The sequence below is a fragment of the Lycorma delicatula genome, chromosome 7 (assembly GCF_047948215.1).
Source record: "Lycorma delicatula isolate Av1 chromosome 7, ASM4794821v1, whole genome shotgun sequence".
Lineage (NCBI taxonomy): Eukaryota > Metazoa > Arthropoda > Insecta > Hemiptera > Fulgoridae > Lycorma > Lycorma delicatula.
Window position 1 is genome coordinate 54,859,845 of NC_134461.1, and position 23,574 is coordinate 54,883,418.

At 28.0% G+C, this 23,574-nt stretch overlaps 1 protein-coding gene and 2 long non-coding RNA genes across 3 annotated transcripts in view; 2 read left to right on the top strand and 1 right to left on the bottom strand.

Annotated features, from left to right (window-relative positions):
• The first annotated feature begins 1,398 nt into the window (after positions 1 to 1,398).
• LOC142328441 (uncharacterized) lies at positions 1,399 to 8,983 on the top strand. The gene is made up of 2 exons (XM_075372201.1): positions 1,399 to 1,490; positions 8,608 to 8,983. Exons 1-2 carry the CDS (start codon positions 1,431 to 1,433, stop codon positions 8,914 to 8,916), a joined length of 369 nt encoding a protein of 122 aa, XP_075228316.1. The 5' UTR covers positions 1,399 to 1,430; the 3' UTR covers positions 8,917 to 8,983.
• Positions 8,984 to 11,401: 2,418 nt separating this feature from the next.
• The window catches only part of LOC142328184 (uncharacterized), a 54,537-nt gene continuing 42,364 nt past the window's right edge, over positions 11,402 to 23,574 (bottom strand). Inside the window, exon 3 of the long non-coding RNA XR_012757214.1 lies at positions 11,402 to 11,536. This is a non-coding gene — a long non-coding RNA (uncharacterized LOC142328184). The remainder of the gene's footprint in view (positions 11,537 to 23,574) is intronic.
• The window catches only part of LOC142327529 (uncharacterized), a 30,895-nt gene continuing 22,692 nt past the window's right edge, over positions 15,372 to 23,574 (top strand). Inside the window, exon 1 of the long non-coding RNA XR_012757004.1 lies at positions 15,372 to 15,423. This is a non-coding gene — a long non-coding RNA (uncharacterized LOC142327529). The remainder of the gene's footprint in view (positions 15,424 to 23,574) is intronic.

A 23,574-nucleotide genomic window follows, 5' to 3' on the forward strand; every position in this document is an offset into this window, starting at 1 on the left:
TTTCATTAAAAGCGGTTTATCCAGTGAAAAGCTATTAAGCTTCAAACACAGCAACACATGTGTATGCGTACTTACGTACGTACGAACAAATTTTTTTTGGGGGGGTCCCTGAGTCATGAAACATGGAGAAAAACCCATACCCCATTTTTTAATTTATTACCTTCTCTTGAAGTATGCTGCAAGAAGAAAGTAAACAAAAAATTGAAAAATAAAAAATATGATTAATATTAAAAACAGATGGCTATAGTGTAGCAGGATGTTTAATTTTATATTTTACAATGTTGTTGTTTTTTCTGCTATCTGTATTTATAAAGTTCATTTGTAATAAAAGTTAAAAGTACTTTTTTTTTAATTTTTGGCGATTATAAATTATAATGAAAGAACAAACTTAGTATTAACAAAAATGTATATTTTTTATTTTTATAATGTGTATGTTGCAATCTGTTCAACTAGTGAATGATAAGTAATCCCCCTCAGCCCAAAGAGATGAGGATGATATGTGTGACATGAAAATTAGGTGTAGTTTTGTATAGATAGACCCAGGCCGACCAAGCCACCGGGTTGGTGTAGTGGTGAACGCCATTTCTACCCAAATCAGCGGTTTGGAAGTCGAGAGTTCCAACGTTCAAGTCCTAGTAAAGTCAGTTATTTTTACACGGATTTGAATACTAGATCGTGGATACGGTGTTGTTTGGTGGTTGGGTTTTAATTAACCACAAATCTCAGGAATGGTCGAACTGAGGCTGTACAAGAGACAGTACACTTCATTTACACTCATACATATCATCCTCTGAAGTATTTTCAGAACGATAATTACCGGAGGCTAAACAGGAAAAAAAAGACCCAGGGCGACCACTCCTGAGACGTGTGGTTAATTGAACCCCAACTACCAAAGTACACCGGTATCCACTAGTATAGTATTCAAATCCGTATAAAAAAAACTAATCTTTACTAGGATTTGAATGCATTATAATTACTATTTTTAAATTTATTGTTATTAATAAATAATTTAATATAGATTAAATTTTAAAAATATGGATATACACTAAATGATTTTTATTTATTGTTAAAATTATTTAATAAAAGAAACGTGAATAATTATAAATATTATTTTTATTATTATTATTTCTCAATTGATGAATTTCTAAAATAAAAACGTGAATTATCTAATCTATATGGGAATAAAAAAAAGAAAATAAATTAATCATTTCATACAAATTATTTTTTTTATTGATATTGAATCATCTTTAAAAAACGAAGAAAACAACAATAAAAACGAATAATGATAACAGTTTTTACGAAAAACGCACGGATTTTAGGAAATAGATAAAAACAAGATAATTTGAAGGTATATATTACTCGTAAAAAATTATAAAAAATTAAAACTCTTCACTTAATTGAAGAGTGAAAATAAAAAAAAATAAAAATTTATGGAAGTAAGATTAATTATTGGTTTTTCTATAATGGTAGCATACGCAATAATGCTTGAGGTAAGATTTTTCAACATATTTTTTATTTATTTTTTTTTTCTGTAAATATTTCTATATCTTATTCAATTAGCTTTTAGAGTTGAAGTAAAAAAACTGCGCGTCGAATGTTCAGGCGGCCGATTCCCAAGTATTCCTTATAAATTCTGTTGCATATAAAAGAACTACGCGACATTAATATTCTATAACACGAGCTATTATATTTTTAATTATTGTATATATTTAAATTTTTTTAAAAATTGACATTTTATTTGAGTTTTTAAGAGTTACGAAATTTTCAATTGTCTACAAATAGTAAAATTTCACTAATATCTTAGATTGAATTTCTGTGATAATAAATTCAACTCAGTTTTCGTCATCTGATTGCGAAAAATCCGTAGTGCGTCAGTATTAATAGACACAACAAGAGGTTCAATCTTGTTTTCTGTTATATTATCCAATTCCCAATAATTTGGTTCAATATTATCTGTGTTACATGTTTTATATAGTTTTTCCATTTCTTCTGGCCTGTGTTATCGATGGCTTTTAAGCGTAAATTTTTAACATTAGATATTTTAAAAGCAGTATTTTCTGACGCTACGTAACTTTTGATTTATCCCCAAATTGACTCAATGGGTTGAGTGTACACAATAATAGTGAGGTAAACGAAGCATGGTTTTGCCACTGGATCTTGTTAACTCATCAATTTTATACACATTAAAATGATTCACACTACGCGAAACCCTTTGCAATAATCAAAGATACGGCTGGAGTTCTTTCCTTTTTACATGATTGATAAGGGGCTGAATTTTATGGGATTTCTATAAATTGTTAGTGTTATTGTTTACGTGGTGTTAAGAATTATTTTCAGATGCATTAACAATTTTAGTACATTAAACATTTAATTATTATATAGTTTTTAATAAAATAAATTGCTTACGTTATGTTCGAATCAGATTTCTGAAAATTGTTTTGTATATATGTATTTATATTATTCATGAATCGTCATTATACAGATACCTCATTCGTTACACGATGAATTATTAAAAAACCATTTCAAATCGTATATATAAAGGTAAGACGTAATTTTACAGTTTTAACTATTTATTGAGGATTTACGATAATGAAATGATTATTTCTGTAATAAAATTTATTTAAAGATATCATGAATTTCGAATTGAAACATTATATATTAAAAATTCCTCCTTAATCTTATGTTGATTTGATATAAACTCTGTTCTGAAATAGTTTTTTTTTCTTTTTTTTAGTTTAATCTACTTTAAAAGAGACCCTTGATAATTTAAATCAGTGGTTCCCAAACATTTCCGAGTCGCAGCGCCCTTTTTCAATTAATATTTTTCCATGGCGCCCTACCCTAAGTAAAAGTATGACTATTCGTAAGTAAGAGATAAAAATAAATAAACTCGTGCATCTTCATAATTTTTTTACCTTATTAACACTAAATTTTACCTTATTAACACTAAATAAATGTCTTGATTCAATTAATTATGAAGCTTTTACAATATTTCGCAGCTTCCCTATGAAGAGGCCATGCTCCCCGGTGTGCCGCGATGCACAGTTTGGGAATCGCTGATTTAAATGTTTTAAATATTCAAACTCGAATATTATCGCCCAATCTGTTGAAATTCTAATTCAACGATATGTAGTAATATTAGAAGTGATATAAGCTATTGAAATATTTACAGAGATATAACACATATTGTATTAACTTACAGGAGATTTTCTTTACTAAGTAAACTCCACTCTTTTTTAGGTAAATCTACATTATTGCCGTACTATTTAAGTATTTCTTTGTTTTTTTTATGTCTTATTTTTTTTTTATGAATATTTCTTCATAAATCTACTTTTAGAGTTCATGATTTTCATTTGCTTGTATTTACTATATATATATATATATATATATATATATATATATCCGTTTTTTGAGACCCCTGTATAGACCTTTCTCTTTTGTTTCTTTGTTTTGCGTCTGTACGTCGTTATTTATAAACATACGATATGTGTACCTATAAATAAAGCAACTTGACCTGACTGACTGACTCATTCATCAACGCCCACCTAAAAATACTGAAGAAGTTTATGAAGAAATTGATGAAAATTTGTATACTTGTTCTTACAATGAAAGTGCACACTAAGAAAGCATTTTTGAAATTCCGAGTTTAAATGATTAAAATCGAGAAACAATAAAATTTAATATATATATTTTTTTAATTTCTCGGTAACAAATGAAGATATCAATTTGATTTTTAATGTATGTAATTTCACGTAAATATATAAAAACTGATTTCTAGATTTTTCGAAATTCGATCTTGAAAGAGGTGAAGAAAGGTAAAAAATAATTAGAATAATGATTGCAAATTTTTCTCATTTCCAGTTATACTAAACGAGGTATTCACTAGATTAGGTGTTGCAAATACGCTTCAGATAAATATCTAAATACCATTTTCGGGATTTTTTTTCATTTCGTTTTTTTTAAGGAGTGCGACGGTTTACAGCGTGGCGGCTAAACCAACACAAAAACTGTTACTGTATGTGCGACGCGATTGGTTACACCTGCTTCCGGTTACTTGAGTAAAAACATAAATTAAAAGTAATTAAAAAAAAAAAAAAAAAGATAAACTAAGTACCTTCTACTGGTGTTTTTTGGATAATGCTAAGAACTGGGAAAAAATATTTTTACTCGTACGAATTACAGGAAACCAGTTATAACTAATATTTTTAAGATGGAGGCCGACTGTTACGAAACCCAAATTCTTAGATCATTCAAAATTTCGATTCCTATACTGACCAAATTCTGGCTTTGAAGAAATTACAGTACACTGATATTTTTTTATAAATTGAACAGGTTTTAATTTTTATTTATCATTATTATTCTTACAAGTATGAGTCTAACGAACACAACGGGGTTCAAGGGGCAGAACACTCTAGCTAGACGGGAACTACGACCAAAGCAAGCGATGACCGGCTAAATATCCCCTGACTGCGACGGGAATGCTAGTATATGTTTATAAAAATATACAGTTTTTAGCTTTATATATTACACGTACTAGTTGATTATATATTTTTATATTTTAAAACTATTAACATAATTATTTAACTTTTTCTTTGTTTTTCAGCAGATAATATCGTCATTGGTTGTTCACCCATACTAAAAAAGGAAAAGATGTATCTTTATCTTCTTTTTAGCTTCTCGTTTGTGTTTTTTAATATTTTATTGTTCTTTAAAAGTGTTTTTAGTTTTCTTAATAAAAAATTTGTTTAATTCAATCTTTTTTTGGCCATCCATTACGTATTTCTTTGTTTATTTAGCTTTATTTTTATTTTAGTATTTTAACTTTAATTATTTTAATTATTAAATAGATTTCGTATATTATTGTAAAAAATATACGATTCACTATTTTTACTGTAATACTTAAATAATATCCCGTATGTATAATAAATTTTTAAATGAATTGTATTATATATATTTTCTACTGTTTCAATATAATTATAATTTATTAAATATTAAAATAAAAGAAATTTTAATTCATAATAATGTTACGGAATCCTGTGGTATGTATTTGAAATTTACTTTTTCAATGCTTTTATTTTTCTTGATTAAATGTTAATATTTTAATTTTTATTTTAGACAAAATGATGTCGATAACCACAATTTTATTTTTTCAAATATCTTGTAGCTAGTGCCGCTTGCAAGTAACATAAATTCATTATTTTTTATTTGATAAAAATTGAAGCAGTTACATTCAGCATAAATCGTAATGTCAAAAATCATTTGTAACATCATACACATAATTTTTCTGTTTGGGTATAAGAATAAAAGTAAACAAAACGTAATGCATATTTTTAAAAAGATTTTGTAATACATAAAAATTAAATTCATTGCCCAAAATCTTGTCTTTGAAAATTAGGTAGATTTCGTAAGAAAGCTACCTATTGTACAAGGTACCATAATTCGACTTCCAGAAAATTTCAACATATCTTAGCGTTTCACATACCCCTGACTCCAAAACCACCGACAGTTCAAAAGTATGTATACATATATATACACGTTTCACTTTCTTGTGGACACGATAGCTGCCGTAATTTTGCCCAATCACTTTCAAATTTATACATGAAAAATAATGACCCGAAATATCGGTCGAGTTCGTTAATGGGAAAAATCGGACCATGGAGGTAGAAATGGGGGATCGTTTTCGAAAAAAATAATATCTCTATAACTTTCTTATTAAGTAAAATATCGAATTCGTTTGAAGTTCCTACTATTCTTTGGATAAGAGTCTAAAACTTGTGTAGGTAAAGTTTTTTGATATCGCCAACCATTGGCTCACGGTATGGAAAAAGTGGGGTTTCGAAGACAAAAAAAACATACCTCCCTTAATAGGAACAGTATCGAATCGGTTTCAAGTGATTTTTAGTCCTCTAAACATTACCTAAACATTTGTCGAAAATAATTTTTGATATGATCAACCCAAGGCAAGGGATGACCAAAACTTTGCTGGAATTGTAAGAAGATGGGGCTTGTCGTATACTAAACATGTGAAACTTTTTTCGCATGCAACCATTGTCGTATTGAGTAAATTTGAAATTTTTCTTAACTTTAAGGTGGAAATCTTTTTTATTCCCTACTTACCAAAGGTGACATCTACCTCCGCCTTCCGGCGTGCCGAAACGGATTTTTTAAAACTGTAATTAATTTTGGTTTTCAGGTATTACTTGTTTAAACTAGTTCTACTTTTTTGGAATACTTTTTTTTGAAGTTATTCAAACAATGAGCTACGAATAAATCTAACTTATTAAATTACCGTTAAACATTACAATTTTTGTTATGTTCAAACAAAAAAACCGATTCAATCTAACGGAATTATAATCAATAAATAAAATTTAGAGCAGGGTTGTGTGTATTATCTAACTAGATGACGTCATCCGATTACTAATAACAAGACATATTTATGTATAAAATGCACACGCAACAGATTAGTAGTACAGTAATATAACTAGAACACTAGACACAGCAGAGAGCGAGGGGCAAACTTTTAGGCCACGTACTGCAGTAATCTACCAGTTTTGCATTAGAGAACTTGTTTTTAGAATAATAATACGCTATTAATAAATATATGTTCTAATAATTCGGTTACTTCTTTTAAATATCTAGGCTAAAAATAATACTGCCAGTTACCAAACTGTCATAAAAAGAGGAAATAAAAATAAAATATATCAAATAATACTAGATAACACGATCGTGACCGTTATAAACTGTCGACATACCTTGTCATCTACTTAGCACCATTTTTAAAATAAAATGAAAGTATCAAATCAAGTGAGATGTTATACTGTCATTTCATTCATTCGTTCGTACAGTGTTATTTTCTATTACTGTTAACCGATGTTTAAATGAAAATAGCTTATAACAAAATTATTATACTTTCCTGGCATTGATTATTTATTTTTATGTAGTAGAAAAATAATGATACATGAAAAAAATAATTTAAAATCGATAATTAAAAAACAAAATGATTAAAAAATAAGCAGTAAATAAAAAACCTCTTATCGATTTTTGGAGAAAGGAAGAGAATTTGAGGGTAAAGTTTTTTTTAAAATATTAAGATAACCACATACGTATGTACTGAGCTTTATATAAAGTGGAGTTATGTTTACAAAATTATAAAAAAAAATTTTCCCCCAGAAAACTCATCCCCTAGAGATATTGACCTCAAACTTTTACAAACAAATTGCTCCACATACACGAGTATCTGTGCTTAATTTCATCTAAAAAATTTTTCTAGTCAAACGTTATTAAGCTTCAAACATGCCAACACACACATACATACGTACCAATTTTACCCCTTTATTCTTTTTAATTTTTGAGGTCACGAAACGAGGAGAAATGAAAAAAACCATACCCCATATTTAGATTGATTACTATACTTTCCTTCTTGCAGTATAGCTTGAAAACCATGATGCCAGGAAAGTAAAAATTTATGTGCTAAATTAAAAGTCTGCAAAAACTACAGTTTTAAAATTTTTGATTATACACATCCACCGGCCAATATTTTTTCCTCCTCTCTTAATCACACCAGGGCAACAGGTAACCGCCTAAAAGACGTTGGCCTGATGTGACGCGGTGATGACTACCCATCACCCTTTAGCATTGTCCACCCATTGGCCGTCCCACTGGGATCCTGACTGGTACATCGAAGCCACACGACCTCCGCTTCTAGATGCTCTGTAGCCCCTCCCAGAAGGGCTACCCTCCCCGTCGCTACCTCTAGTTGGGGTCCGAGTATGCCCCATACATACCTCTCCAAAAACCTCGAGGGTCCCCTATGCGTCATCGAAATGCCCCTACCCGATCACCCTTGCGTGTGATCAGGCAAAGACATCCTCAGCAAGAGGGTTGCCTCCCTGGCCCTGCACGGTTTCGCGCTTCTACCCCGTGGCGATTTTATTTTTCTTTCGCTAGTTCCCTGTTTTTTTCCTCCTTAATTAAAAAACGCGCCTCGCCTGTTTTCCTCTCGTCGGTACACTCCTTGAATCGTAACTCAGTCTCCGTATGGTCCGTTCCAAATTCAGCCTTTATTCTTGTCATCAGTTTTCCTTTTTTTTTTCGGTTACGATGGGACTGCGTGGAGTCGCAATTCGTTGAAGTACAATTATACACACCTTGTGACTGGCGTATCCGGTAATACTGATGCCGCCTTGTACGCGGTTGAGACAACACACATAAACATGTTATAATAAAAAATTAATTAAAGTTTACAGGATAAATAATACTAACATAACTATTTACACAATGATAAATCAGCACTACATATGCAGATATAATTCTTCACCGCGTGGTGTAAGAACGATATACAAATAATAACAGCATTCCACGGTTATATACAGTAGGGAATCAACAAAGTATAGTTCGTTTTGATTCATCATCGCATGGTGTAGCAGAGATACTACATTTTTCACGTGCATGCCGCGTACACTGTGGTAACCACAGGCCAATCTAAATTATTTTTACTATACATAATTACTTACAAAGAAGTTTTTAAGAATTTTCTATTTTTAGAAATTATAATTTTGTACAATATTATATTAGTTTATAATAGAATATACATTCTTTTTCTTTCAGTTTGCTTCAAGTTGCAATTCCGATGGATGTTGTAAAAAACCGTGCGCAGATTTTGGTACAGATAAACCAGGCTTAATGTACTACCACTATAAAAAACCTCATTATCCAACTGGTGTAATAAAAGAAAAGATGTCTCGTTTACCTCCAAAATCAGTTTCTGAAACATTGATTTTTCAAGACGATTACATTTATCCAAAATCACGTGATACATATAAAATTCCAGTTAATTATGACTGCTGCGGTTGTTCTTGTGACTACTGTAACTATCCATCTAATTATCTTTACAATGATTTTACATTAAAAAAATAATAAACTTTTAAAATACCTTAAAAAATAATAGCATGTTTATTATCAAATTAAAAAGTGCAAAATAAATATATACACGAATATAAAATATTAGTATTATTAAATATAACTTTTTTTTTTCTTTTTTTTTAATAAAAGAAAAAACGAGTTACTTTATTAAACCTCTCATCTTAACATTAAAATATTTTGTCTTTTAATACACAACGATAGAAAAAGAAATGAAATTACTTGATGCGGCAGGGAAGAATTTTTAATTTATGATAAACTTTGCCTTTTAATCACTTGAATTCAAGTGGTTTTAAAAAAAATTGCTGAGTTAAACTGAATAGTTTCTATTTATTTAATCCTGTACTAAGAAAAAATCATGAACTAAAAAAAATTAATAATCAAATCAAATAATAAAAATCTTGAAATAAAAAAAAAGTATAGTTTTTATTTTAGAAAAATAACACTTATGTCAACATAAAAAAATTTATGTGAACATAAATAAAAAGTACGAAAAGGTTTTGTTTTAATTAGTTACTTAGAAACTAGGTCATTTTATTATTAATAAAATTTCTATAAATATATATGTATTTTTTTTAATAAAAAATTACTTTTATATATGCCACTAAAAATCAAGTTTTTATTAAATTATTTAGTGATTTTACAAATAGAATAATGTCATTAAAAATATATTTGTAAATACTTTAATGTTAAAGGATTTAACTTTTTTAAATGAGACATAATTTTTTAGAAACATTAAAAAAAACAGTTTTTTAAAAAAAATAAAAAACTATTAATTACAAAACAGAATTACGTTCAAAAACTGATTACAAACGCTTTTACTTAAAATTGAACACCTATAATTCGACAATCTTAAAGATTTTGTTTTTAAAGGTAAGTCATTTTTTCAATTTTATTTAAAAAAATCGTTTAACGTAGTTATATATATTTATAAAAAAACGGTGCTTTAAACTATTTAAAACAAAAATGTCTTGATTCATTTATTAGAACCTTCTCGAAAATAAACTAAAATGATTCATTTTTATAATTCATGAAAATCTGTATTTTTTTTTTTAAACTACAAAAGATGGGAGACGTACACTTAAACAAGTCGAATTATGACATTCCGTTACTTTTTAAAATTGCTAAAAGATTTCCGTAATCAAACAATTAAAATTTTTTTTCTTTATTTCACTTTCCTATTCCCTTTTAAAAGTTTGTTAAGTCACATGTCTTTAGAAAAATCAAGTAAATCTTAAAATTGTACGTATTTATCATTTAAGTATACAGCATAACTTACTATACTCTAAGTAAAGCTAAGGCAAGAATAGCAATTTAGTATAGAATCTTCTTTCGGTTAAAATTTATAAATAAATTATAATCAAGTGTTAAAATTTATCGTATTAATACATGGTTTATAGATTATTTGTCAATAGAGATTGAAATAAACCTATAAACAAAACCGATAAACACCATATTCATCTTCAGCTGTGAAAAAGATGTTAAAAAATTATTCTGATGACATCATTTCCTTGGATACCGCTAATTAAGAAATTATGTTATTTTAATTATACATGAAATATGAATAATTAAATGTAAATATAGATGAATGTGTGTTTGTATATGTTTTCTAAAGATATAAAAACAAAATAAAAATAATAAGATAAATTACTGTATTCAAAATTGACAAATAATTTTTTATATCAGTTAAGCGGAATTATATAATAAAGATTAAAACCATTTCTTTCATTTTTTATTTGTTTATTTTTCAAAAGTAAAAAAAATTGAACAAGAAATAAAAATTATACATATTAAAATTAAATTACCAAGGATTAACCCCCAAAAAACAAAAGATAAATAAAAAATGAATAATAAAAAACATACAACAATACAATATTAATCTACAAAAAGAGTGTAATAAGCAATTATTTCATATACATTTTAAATCAAATAATTGGTTATCTTTTAAAGAACAAAAGTATTCCACTTATACCGCTGAACTTGAAACTGGACATAAAGGTGCACAAATGGGTACTAAAACGGATGGCTGGAAGCAAGTTTTAGGAGGGTATGGGATATATAATTGTGGAGGAGGAGTACATGGGTTAGATAATGGAGAACACGGAGTATTTAGTGGAGGAAATGGAAACAGTGGTGGATAAATTGAAAGGCATTGGTTGGGTAATGAAGCACTTGGATTACTTAATTGAGCACACGGGTTGCACAATGAAGAACAAGTGGGAGGACACGGTACGCATAATTGTGGACAGGGTGGAGGAGTACATGGGTTGCATAATGTAGGAGGTGGGATGCATAATTGTGAACATGGTGGAGAAGGACATGAATTGCATAATGGTGAAGATGGGATCAATAATGGAGGACATGGTGGATAACATGAAGGAGAGCATAACGAAGAACATTGTGAAGGACATGGATTATATATAGGAGAGCATGGGACGCATAACGGAGGACCTGAGTTGCGTAACGGAAGTCGCGGATCGCATAATGGAAAGCAAGGAAATGTAGGAAAATAGGGACCGCAGCAGCAATCAAACGGATCACTTCCGATCGGATCTGAACATTTCTTGAGATTTATGCTATCCTTACTGTTTCGTTGACTACTTGAACCGACACAAAGCTGCAAAAATAAAACAAAAAAAATTAATGTGTTTTAAATAAAAATAAGCTATTACAAAACTGTTAATTTGTATCCGTAACACAAAGTGATCAAAATTATTTACCGCATTTTAGGTGTTAATAAAGACTAAGAAAACAGTGTAGTTGTATGTGTATTTTATTGCTGAAAAGGGCATTTCAAAAAGTTTTTTCTACAACAATTATTAACTTCAAATAAGTTCGACATGAACAGCTTTTGTGGCGCGTAAAATTTCTAGACTATTCAATTTTACGCCACACATTATGAAGAATATTTAAAGTTCATAAAGTACATCTTGGATTCTTATTTTTAGTTTACTGATGTTTAAAACCTTCATTGCATACACCCTGTCTTTGAAAAACCTCCAAAGAAAACTAACCGGATTGGTCTAGTGATGAACGCGTTTTCGCAAATCAGCTGATTTAGAAGTCGAGAGTTCCAGCGTTCAAGTCCTAGTAAAGGCATTACGGATTAGAAAGGAATTTTTATACGGATTTGAATATTAGATCGTGGATACCGGTGTTCTTTGATGGTTGCGTTTCAATTAACCACACATCTCAAAAATGGTCCACCTGAGACTGTACAAGACCCTACACTTCACTTACACTCGTACATATCATCCTCATTGGTCCTCTAAAGTAATATCTGACGGTAATTCCCGGAGGCTAAACAGGAAAAAGGAAACCTCTAAAGAAAGATTCGCTAATCACCTGCTGACAAGCGAATTGATCCGTCACGGTCGAGGAAATTGTTCGTGTAGTAGTCCCTAAAATGTTTACCCCAGCGTGGTGTGCGCTTCCTTGTTGGAAATAAGCATTGGGTTGCCGATGTTCAATTTGAGGTACTTTATACTCCTGTAACATATATTGATAATTAGCAATAGTAATAGTTTTCTCGGCGAAGAAGTATGGTCGGATCACCTCATAAGCAGTCAACGCACACCCAGTTTTAATTTTCGTGCTGTCATGTTGTGTTTGTCGAACGATGTGAAGGTTCTTGCTTTCCCAAATCCGATAATTATTGACGGTGGATGTGATGAAAAATATGAAAGTTACCTTCGTCAGAGAAGATTACTTTTTATAAAAAAGTATTATCTTCGTCCATTTTAACGAGACAAATTCTTCTTCAAGATAAGTCCATTTTATCTTCGTTCATTTCATCACGGCAAAATTGTAACGGCGTACTTTATAGTCATCTTCCATTGCATGTCCAGACTGAATTTCGTGTTCATGAAGTTTTAGGCTCTGTGTATAACTTCAAAACTCGATTGAGGTATTCCCGGTTCTAAACTTGCATGAAGAGTCTATTTACTCGGGCTTCTATGAAAAGTTTCTTTTATTCGACTCACAACTTCCACGGAGATGAAAGTTCTTTCAGCACTTTTTTGTGTACCACACTTTCTGAAATCTTAAACTGAAAATCCCAAAATTTAATAGAATATTTATTAGGAGGATCACGGCCGCACTCTAAATGAGAACGTCTACGAACAGTAATAACAGATCCGCTTTCACGAAACCATAGTACGCACATTGCTTTCTCCTGCACAGTAACCATTGTTCAAAAGACGATCACGTGTCTACATCGTGTCGGCCTGTTCATTAAAAATCATCAGTAACCCTAGTATCCAATGTTTGAAAAAATCAACGCGTGCTACATTGTTTTGTTTATTTTTTATTAATTCCTAAAATCTGCAGAATAATTTCATCATAGTTTCTATCAAACCTAAGACGCTTTTAATATACAAGATATTCCGGTCGCAGTTGTTTCTTCTAAATGCTCCACATACTACTAGTCTTTGGTGAATAAAGAAGAATTACTTAGAGAGTTAAAAAGTACCACCAAGATATTGTTTGGTTTTCATGCTGATATGCAACAGTATATTCTGCTCGGTGCAAAAAGGGCAGCGGGAAACTACTTTATTGCTCACTTTCCTTAATAAGCCTGATAAAGAAAGCTTATTATTCTAGAAAACTCCGTTGAACAGACGTCGAGCGTAAGTACAATTACAAGAATTTACTTTTATATCTAATATTTCTACGGTTTTCTGCCGTCACTCGAATGGTACGGCTTTTCATTAATGGGTATACTTGTTATTATTCTACTAAACTACTTGAGAATGCCAAAAACAAATAGTGTAATAAACAGCCAATTCAATTTTTTTATAGTGTTACCTAATTTTAATTTTGGAATATGGTTGATGAATTATATATAAAATATAGAACATAATAAAATATATATATAAAAACAAGAAATATAACCGTTCAACGAATTCGGTGGTCATATTAGAATTTCGTTCAATTTTGTAGTATAAGGTGCTGTGCAAATTTCAAGTTTTTTTTCTGATCTCTGAAATGTAATATATTAAGTTTTGTAATAAAAAAAATTATTTATTTTAAGAATAAATCGACAAAAGAAAGTGACAAAATAAGTCACTATGACAAACGGGGATAATTTAAACACTATCTACAGCTTCCTTAAAAACTAAGAATTGAAAAAATAATAATAATAAAAAAAATAATTTTTGTATTTTATACACGTAAAAAATAAATATTTAAAAATAATTTTTTTTTCATAATTTTTCATTTATAAAAAAAAATTAACATAATTTTATTAAAAATATATAAAGATTTTAATTGTAAAATACAGTTTTTACTTATATACTCGTATATTAATCTATATTAGTTGCGCTGTAACATTGCCGATGATTTTGAATTTTTGTAACAAAGCGAAAAATCAAGGATGATCTTAATTAATTTTTCAGTAGCATTTATAATAATTTAACCCATTAAATCTCATTTATTCTAAAAATTTATAATTAAAATAAAATTTTATTTTTCTTTAAAAAAATTAAAAGAAAACAAAAGGAAATTAACCTTTATAATTATTTTTACCTTGACTCATTGTGTTAAACGCTGACCTTTAGTTAAATGAGCAAAACAATTCTAAATTTTTGCCTTATTAAACCCAGTGTCATTATTTAAAAATTTTTGACCCTACAAAATTTTTGACATGTTTATTAAAAAAGTAAAACATTACATTTAATTACTATGTTTTGTTAACCAGCATATAAAAGAAATCTATCACTTTATTGATTTTTAAAAATAATCTTCTCTAACCTAAGTAGCAATTATATGGAAATTGGAAAATAATTGGTTAAACATTGATATATATAAATCACCTCTAAATTCGGCCAAGATAATGAGAATATTATATTAATTATAATGCAGTTAATGGTGTGATTATTTTTAGAATATTATTTGTGCGTTTTATAGAGGGTGTAAAATTTTATTAATATTAAAATGTATTCAACTATAAAGGCTAATTTTCATTGACTTTTTCTTCAGTTCCTGGAAGAAATATTAATAATTATATGTTAAAATAAATTAAAGCAATTTAAAATAAATATGATAGAGGAATATAATTAAATTATACCATTTAATTATTTTTTTTTTTACATCAATTTTACTATCCTCGATTTTTTTTACAGTTGTAATAAAACTAACTAACTATTAAACTTCAAAGTAATAGGAAAAGATAGAGCTTAAAAAATAATATTTTTTATAACTTTTCTCTTTGTTCTCTTTATCAATTGTTATCGGAAGAATATTCGATATCGGGAAGTTATCTGGGAATGAAGTGGGTGAGTTACAAACTCTGTAGGCATAAAAATAAAACGTAGTATCCTTTTTACGATAAAAAATAAAGAATTTATCTTGTTTCCTTTTTTTATTTAAATATCATAATTGCCCTGTACATTTAGAATTTATAATAAACGAAGAACCTTTTTTTAACTATCATAACTGCACTGTATATCATTCCGTAAAGTAACGTGGGTAATATTACCTTAATTTCGCTTTTAATATTTTATGGTATGTTACTTTGTAAGTAAATTTATTATTTGATATAAATAATAATCATAGGAAATAATAATGATGCTAGTGTACGAAAATAATAAAATAAATAAATCAATAAAAAAATGTAATGAATTTGATGAAGTTAACTGAAAAATGTCCGAGTATATAAACTCATGTCCATGTATTTGTATTTAAATAAATTCATCAAGCAAGGATACAAAATATTTAGATTCATTTAATTTAATAAATTCATTTAATTCTTAATAAAATATTTGATTTACAAAATAAAATGACACTTAATTTTTAACTGGAAGATATTTAGACAAATAATTTATTTAAAGCTAGAACGGAAAAATAATTAGTTCATTTTAGGCCGGAATATTAAACTGTGTAATGTGAAAGTCCTGGTTTTTATATTCTAGTGAAATCCTAAAAAAATTATAATATTTTAATGATTAAAAATATCAGGAAAAGTCAAAATCAAAAAATATTCATTTGAAATTGGGCTAATCAAAAAAAAAGTTCATTTACTAAATTTTACATTACAGTGGACATTTGGTGAGTTACGTGAACAGTTCTAACAAAAGAGTAAATAAAATTATTATTATGGAAGTCAGAAAAAAAAGTAATCGTACAATTTCTGATGACAAATTTTTCTATCCCATAAAAGCCAGATTTTTCAGTTAAAATAATTTTTTATTCTTTTAATAAATTATACTCATTGTCACTCGTAGGTCATAAACAAAGAATTGTATGCTTAATCCAGAAAATTCCATTTCAAATTTTTTAAATGTTGAAAATTAAATTTTAGAATTTTTAAATTAAAAATTTAGTAAACATTTCTTATAATAATTTAATCTAAATTTAACTAAAATTATCTTTTTAATCTTAATTATTGTTAATGAAAAATATAAAAGAGAAATATTGATAAATAATTTACAAAGAATACTAAAAAAAATTAAATAAAAATTCAGATGTGCATTTCAACTGTTAAACAGTCATTACCAGTATTTATTGAAAAATTAGTATAAATAGATAACTATAAAAAATATATATCCTAGTAAAAAATATATATATATCCTAGTATCCCATCAAATATATGGTTACTTGCATTTCCCGTCCCGGTCAATTTTTTTTATTTTATGTTTCTTAGTCAAGTAACCGTAGATGTAGGCGCAGCCAGTCGTATCGAACATACAATAACAGTAGCAGTGGTTGCATTGGTTAAGCCAAGCGCGTCATACACCGTCTCACCCCTTACAAAATTGAAATTAAAAAACCGGAAAATAATTTTTAAATATTTTTCAGATGAGTATTTGCAACCCTAAATCTACCGAATATCTCGTTTAATATAGTTAAAAATTTGCAATCATTGTTTAAAACGTTTTATCTTCACCCCTTTCAAAAAAAAAAAAAAAAAAATAGAGAAATTAAAAAAAATGTCAGGTTTAAAAAAAATTAAAAAATCCATTTTAACCCTTTAAACTAGGAATTTAAAAAGAAATTCCTTTTTTAGTGTGCACTTACACCGTAAGAAGAACGTGTATACGAATTTCTATTAATTTATTTTCAGTACCTTTCGTTGGGCGCTGATTATGATTTAGCTATGACATTTTTTATATATATAAATATAGATTTGTTCTATAATACGATCATGATTTGATCTATATAAAAATAAAAAAAAAGGTATAAATACTTTTTGTTTTTGACTTGAATTTTGATAAGAAAAATTGTTATTCTTCAGTTAACTTTTTAAAAATTATATTATTATAATAATGTATTTATTATTATTGTTTATAAACAATTAAAATTGTTTTTTTTTTAAATTTATTAATTTTAGGTACTTGTTTATTTTATATTATAACATTATAACATTTAAAGAAATTTATTGCTACTGCTTTTTTATAACTGATATCTAGTATTTTTAATTTTCTTAATTGTTTATTATAATATATTAATTATAATTATTATAATTGATAATAAACAATTAAAATTGTTTTTTTTAAATTTATTAATTTTTGGTACTTATTTATTTGATTATTAAAATTTCTTTATAAGATTATAAGATTTAAAGAAATTTATTGTTACTACTTTTTTTTTATATTACTGATAGTATTTTAATTTTCTTAAATATATTACATGTCTTCATTTTATAAATTAATTTAATAAGATTAAAGAATAAGATTATAGTTAGCTAAAATTAAGATGACATCAAAATTTTAATGTATTCGTGTATACGTATGTATACATATACATAATTAGGTTTATAAGATTTTCCCTTATAGTGCTGTTACGTAAAGTTACAAATATTTTTTTTTTCGAATTTTTGTCTACCGTCTTTCATTCTGTATTCTACAAGACTGTTCCACAGGATCAAAAAACATAATTAATTACAAGTATGTAAATAAATTATTATTGTTATAGTGAGATGATGATGCAAGAATCACAACGTACGTCTCGTAATATTAGGGAACCTCTTTAAACCTATTATTTAAGGTCATAAAAAAAAAATCCGATAGAAATCAACAAAATTATTTTCAAACTGCAAGTAATGTAAAATAAATTAAATTATAAAAAAAAGATTTTAATTTTATTTGAAACTAGCAAACCCGGCAATACCTCGCTATTGCTAGATTTGAATATATATATATATATATATTAAATGAATCCAATTGAAAGTTTGATAAAATATTAAAAAACTGAACATTACAGAACTTTACAAAATTTAACCTTTCACTTTATAAAGTCAAAATGTAAATAAATCCAATTGTCAAAACAGCACTGGTTATCGAATTTAATTCAAACTACTTTCTAAACAAAGTAGTCGCTTCAAAATACCCCTAACTTTCATTTTACTGGTCAGATCGAGTATTTCAATAGTTTTAAAGCTTCTCCAGACAATGCGGATCATTTTACAAAAACCCACGCGTAAATCGGTCTAGTAGTTTTTTAGTCTATAGCGGACGCACATGCGAACATTGCCTTTTATATATGTAAAAGAAGAAAGTCTGTATATTTGTTTCGTAAATATTTTCTAGCGGCCACCTGGCGGGTATAGTTTTTGCAAAAAGATTTCTTTTCACGTAACGAATATGAGCGAAATCGGTCCATAAATATAATTTTTCTAAATATCTCAACCCTAGCGCCACCTAGCAGGTCCATTTTTTGCAGAGGTATTTCTTTCCATGTAAGTAACAAATATTCTGAATATGAGCCAAATGGGATCGTAAATACAATTTTTCAAAATATCTTGACCCAGCGCCAACTAGCGGGTCCAAACTAATTCTCACCAAAGTTTCATCGCAATCAGATGAATGGTGTAGGAACGCATACGAGACAAACAAACAAACATTCATTCTTATATATATAGATGTATGTTTATTAAATATAACTAAAATTCTTCACCAATAAAGTAACAAGTGCAGAAGTTTAAAAACAGAATTTATTCGATAAAAGAAATCTTGCCTAGCTGAGGAGCATTAATATGTCACAGTACATTATGCTGCAGCATAATATATGCTGCTGCCAACTCATATTCCTAATGAAAAGGTTAAAGATCAAAAAACCATACTTATTAAAAAGAATAATTAAACAAACAACAAAGAAAATAAATCGAAAAATCTAGGCCTTGTAATGAAATATTATTGATGAAAAACTAAATAAATTGATCAGAAGATTTAATGATATGTTCAAAAGAAAGAAGAATTGTATGTATCACCACCACATTCATCTATTTTTCTTTCTTCTTTCATCTAATTTTCATTCAAATAATTTTCCTCTCTTTCTTTTGAAATTTTATCGTATATATGAATGCTAGTGTTTGGCCTTTGCTAATATATTGTAATAAGATATTATTTATTGATATCATCATTGTATTTTATTCTGAAGGCTCCTGATCAACCTTGGTATTTATTGTAAGATAAAACACTCTTCTATTATTTAATAACCATATTCAGGCTTATATTTTTTTTTTTAAAAGAGAAAGCATATAAATAATAATTACTTATAATTATGATTAATATATTTTAACGTATTTTAAACCATTTACTTCCATAAAATATATCTGTCTAAAGATTTTTAATAAAGTTTTTAAGTAAATGGAAAAATCAAATTATAAATGTTCAGAAAATAAAAAGAAATTATCAGATAATAAACGATAAATTTATTTACTCAATGAAATATGAGCTTAGAAATTGAAGGGTTAACCTTTATAAAAATAACTGATTTCTTCGTGTAAAATTAGTGGGTGATATGAAGTGGAAAAACGAGGTTGTGATGAATGAAACAAATCTTATAAATATGTCCTTGAAAATGACAATTAAATTTAATTATTAATTATGTATTGAAACAAAAATATATTATTGAAATTTTATTGTAAATTACGTTCTGAGTCTGATCTGCATAGAAAGATCTCTTCGAAAATTATCGAGATAGGGATTATAATGTCTTTGAGTAAATATTTAAAAAAATTAAAGATTAAACTCAAAAAAATTCCCTTTCGGCACGCCGGAAGGCGGAGGTAGATTTCACCGGTGCTAAGTAGGAGATAAATAATATTTCCAGCTTAAAGTTAAGAAAAACTCCAAATTTACTCAATACGACAATGGTTGTATGTGAAAAAATTTGAAAAAAAGTTTCGTATGTTTAGCATACGACAAGACAAATCTTCTTACAATCCTGACAACATTTTGGTCATTCCTTGCCATAAAGGCTGGTCATATCAAAAATTGTTTCAGACAAAACGTTTTAGGTAATGTTTAGACGACTAACGACTATAAACCGATTCGATTCTGTGCCTACTAATGGAGGTATGATTACGAAATATTTTTAACCCCCTAGGTTACACCAATGGTTGGTGTTATAAAAAAATTTACCTAGATAAGAGGGCCCTTATCCAAAGAATAGTAGGAACTTTAAACAAATTCGATGTTTTACTTAATAAGAAAATAATAGGATATTTTGGTTTTTTTCGAAAAAGCCCCTCAAGATCCGATTTTGGCCGTTAACGAACTCGACGGAGATTTTCGGACGAGTTACTTTAAGAACAATTTGAAAGTGATTGGCGCAAAATTACGGCAGTTATCGTGTCCACAATAAAGTGAAATACATACATATACTGTATTTATATATATATAAATGTATATATAAAGAAATACATACATATATATATAAATTTATATATAAACTTTTGAGCTGACGGTAGTTTTAGAGGCTGGGAGAATGTGAAACGCAAAGATATGTTGAAATTTTCCGGAAGTCGAATCATGTTACCCATTACAATAGGTAACTTTTTAGGAAATCTACCTAAAAAAGGCTGTTTAAAACAGGAAAAATACTGCTTATAGGAAAAAACTATTACCTTCCACCAGGATTTTTATAGCTTTTAGTTCTGAAATTACCTATTTCAAAATATTAAAAATTTTGGCTTAAAAATTCTGTATGTATGTGTGTATGTATTTCTACTTTGTTTTATATATAAGGAAAGAAAGATTTAATCAAATAAAATCATGAAATATTATGTGATGTATTAGAACAAAAAATTAAAACTTAATTATTAAATTTAAAAAAAGATGTATGAAAAATAATTCGATTAGCTGCAAAAGTATACGGCAAACGGGTTTGAATTTTATGAAAATATTATTTGCCTGTTTTTTTAGCTGTTAAAAAATATAAAATAGTTTACATCTAATTGTTTTTATTTTTACTTTACACATGTTAAATTTGAATTCTTTTTATGTTATATTTTTCAAACTCAGAAATAATTAATTAAATATGTAATAGGTAAATTTTCATTTTTATTACCGAAATAAGGATTATACTGCATTTTAATCTCGGTTCAAATGAGGGGTATTTTCAGCCAGCTTGTCTAAATTTTATATATAAACCCGTATTATATAACAGCGTATTAGTATTTTTTTTTACAACCTCAAAAAATAAATTTAACGTTATTATAAGTTAAATAAAAATCTGCATGAATAAGAGTTCACACGCAATTTGATACATGTTATTTTATTTTCTACAACCGTTAATAAAAACAAACAGAACATTTCTTAGAAAAATAACCAATTTTTTTAAATACATAATTGTTTTAATGCTATTCGATACATTTCATAAAGAATAGACAATTATTATAACAGAAGTTATTGTTATTTTTGCGTATAATAACTAGAGATAAGTAGAATGCAAATGCTATCATTTTTCTATATTGATGGATATGACCTCCATCCTGAAAATTTTAAATCTAAATATTTATTTAAAAATGTTTTTTTTTTTATAAAATTATAGAATGTTTGGTGTGTCGTAGAATATTTGTTACCATTAACAAGTAATTTTATTATTTTATATTTAGTAATTTTAACCAAACAATAATGTTTCTTAAATCGCTATATATATATATATATATATATATATATATATACTTTTTAGGGGGGAATAAAAATTGAAACTTTGAATGAAATAATTGTTTTATCAATCGCTTGATATTGTGTAACTCGATCAGAAGTAAATTTTAAACGCCGAGTTTTGTAAATAAATTTTATAAATGATAATGACCTTATGATTTTAACGGTGAGCAGCACTATTTTCAATAAGGCTAACTTTTAAGGAGAATTTAAAGATGTAACATCTTAGTTAAAATAAAATTATAACAAGGAATGATTTTATATCCTTCTACAAATTTCTTTCTTTACTTTTAGAAAGAATATGTACCTAATTTTTAAAAAATAATTTTATATATACCGGTTGGCTGAAGTAGTAACTTACACCCCCTCAAGGTTTTTTTTTTTTATATAACTGAGATGATTGGATGCGGTTTGTTGCATTCTTCCTTGTACTGAAGGACTACTTCAAAGTTTCACTTTTTGATTTTTTTGGCGGCGGGTCAACTCTCCTATCAAAATCATCTTCAGTATGGTGTTGCACTAATTGAATGTTATATGGGTAGTATGTATGATTTTTTAATACTTTTTGCACAGACCACCTAGATAAATTATACTGGTAGACAAAAAAAAAATGTTTTATGTTTCTTTAAGTGAGATACCATTTCTTAAATTGATTTTTTGCGTACATTACAGATCTGTAAATACAATTTTTGTAGCACCCTTAGTTTTAAATAAATTACGCTTTAAAAAAAATTAAGGGAAAATATAGTTAAAATTTGTAAATCTATCATTTTGCACGGCCATACCTGTGTTAGAATGATTTCGCTGATGCTTTTATTTTATAAATAGCCTCAGGCACATCCCGAATTAATGTCCAACAGTAATCGGCTAGCATGCTAGTATTCCACTTGCCTTTATAGAAGCTTTCCATCACCGAAATGTCATGGTGGGAACGTTCACCGTGTTTGTCAGTTACGTCTCCGAGGTTTTCCGGGAAAAAATCCAGATGTAAGCGGAGGAAATGTATTTCAAAGATATATTACATCCACAGCTCTGTATGAAGTAAGAAGTTGATTAACAATATCGTCGTAATTATCGGATTTTTGTTTGCCGAGAAAACTTTTGCAATTGTCTTTAAATGAAGACCAAGCTGCACTTTCTACATTATTTAACAATGAGTTAAATTCATCATCTTTGACAAACTCTCTTATTTGAGGAACAACAAATATTTCTTCTTTAATTTTTCCTACACTTACATTCGGAAATTTCTGCCTGATGTACAAAAATCCGGGACTATCCTTCTTCATTGCTTTTACAAAGTTTTCATTAGCTCTAGCTTGATATGGAGAGGGGATAAAAATATTTTTTTGGGTTCAACTAAGGGCTCATGAATAATATTTTTCCCATTTGGAGTTTAGTTGTCTCGTTTCTTCCACTCTTTGTTAACATAATGTTTATCCCTAGTTTGGCTGTCCCATTCTCAAAGAAAATACATGTAATAGCCTAACTACATGCTTAAGAAAATAGCTATAACTTTCAAATCAATACATATGTTCCAGCTACGTTTTTTATAATTTATTTTTTCAAGAACTTCTTTCATCACATCTTATTTTTCTTCCAAATTAATACCATAAGCGATTGGTATCGATGGATATTTGTTAACGTTGTGTAGTAGAACCACTTTTAAACTATTTTTGGACGAATCTATGAAAAGGCGCCAGTCCTCAGGTATTTTTTAAGGTGGAAGAACCCCATTTACGGACGCCGAAGCAGTGTCCGACTCGCT

Coding starts and splice junctions, on each gene's coding strand:
- LOC142328441 (XM_075372201.1), top strand. CDS start 1,431: ATGGAAGTAAGATTAATTATTGGTTTTTCTATAATGGTAGCATACGCA. Junction 1,491..8,607: donor CATACGCAATAATGCTTGAG/GTAAGATTTTTC, acceptor TTTTTCTTTCAG/TTTGCTTCAAGTTGCAATTC.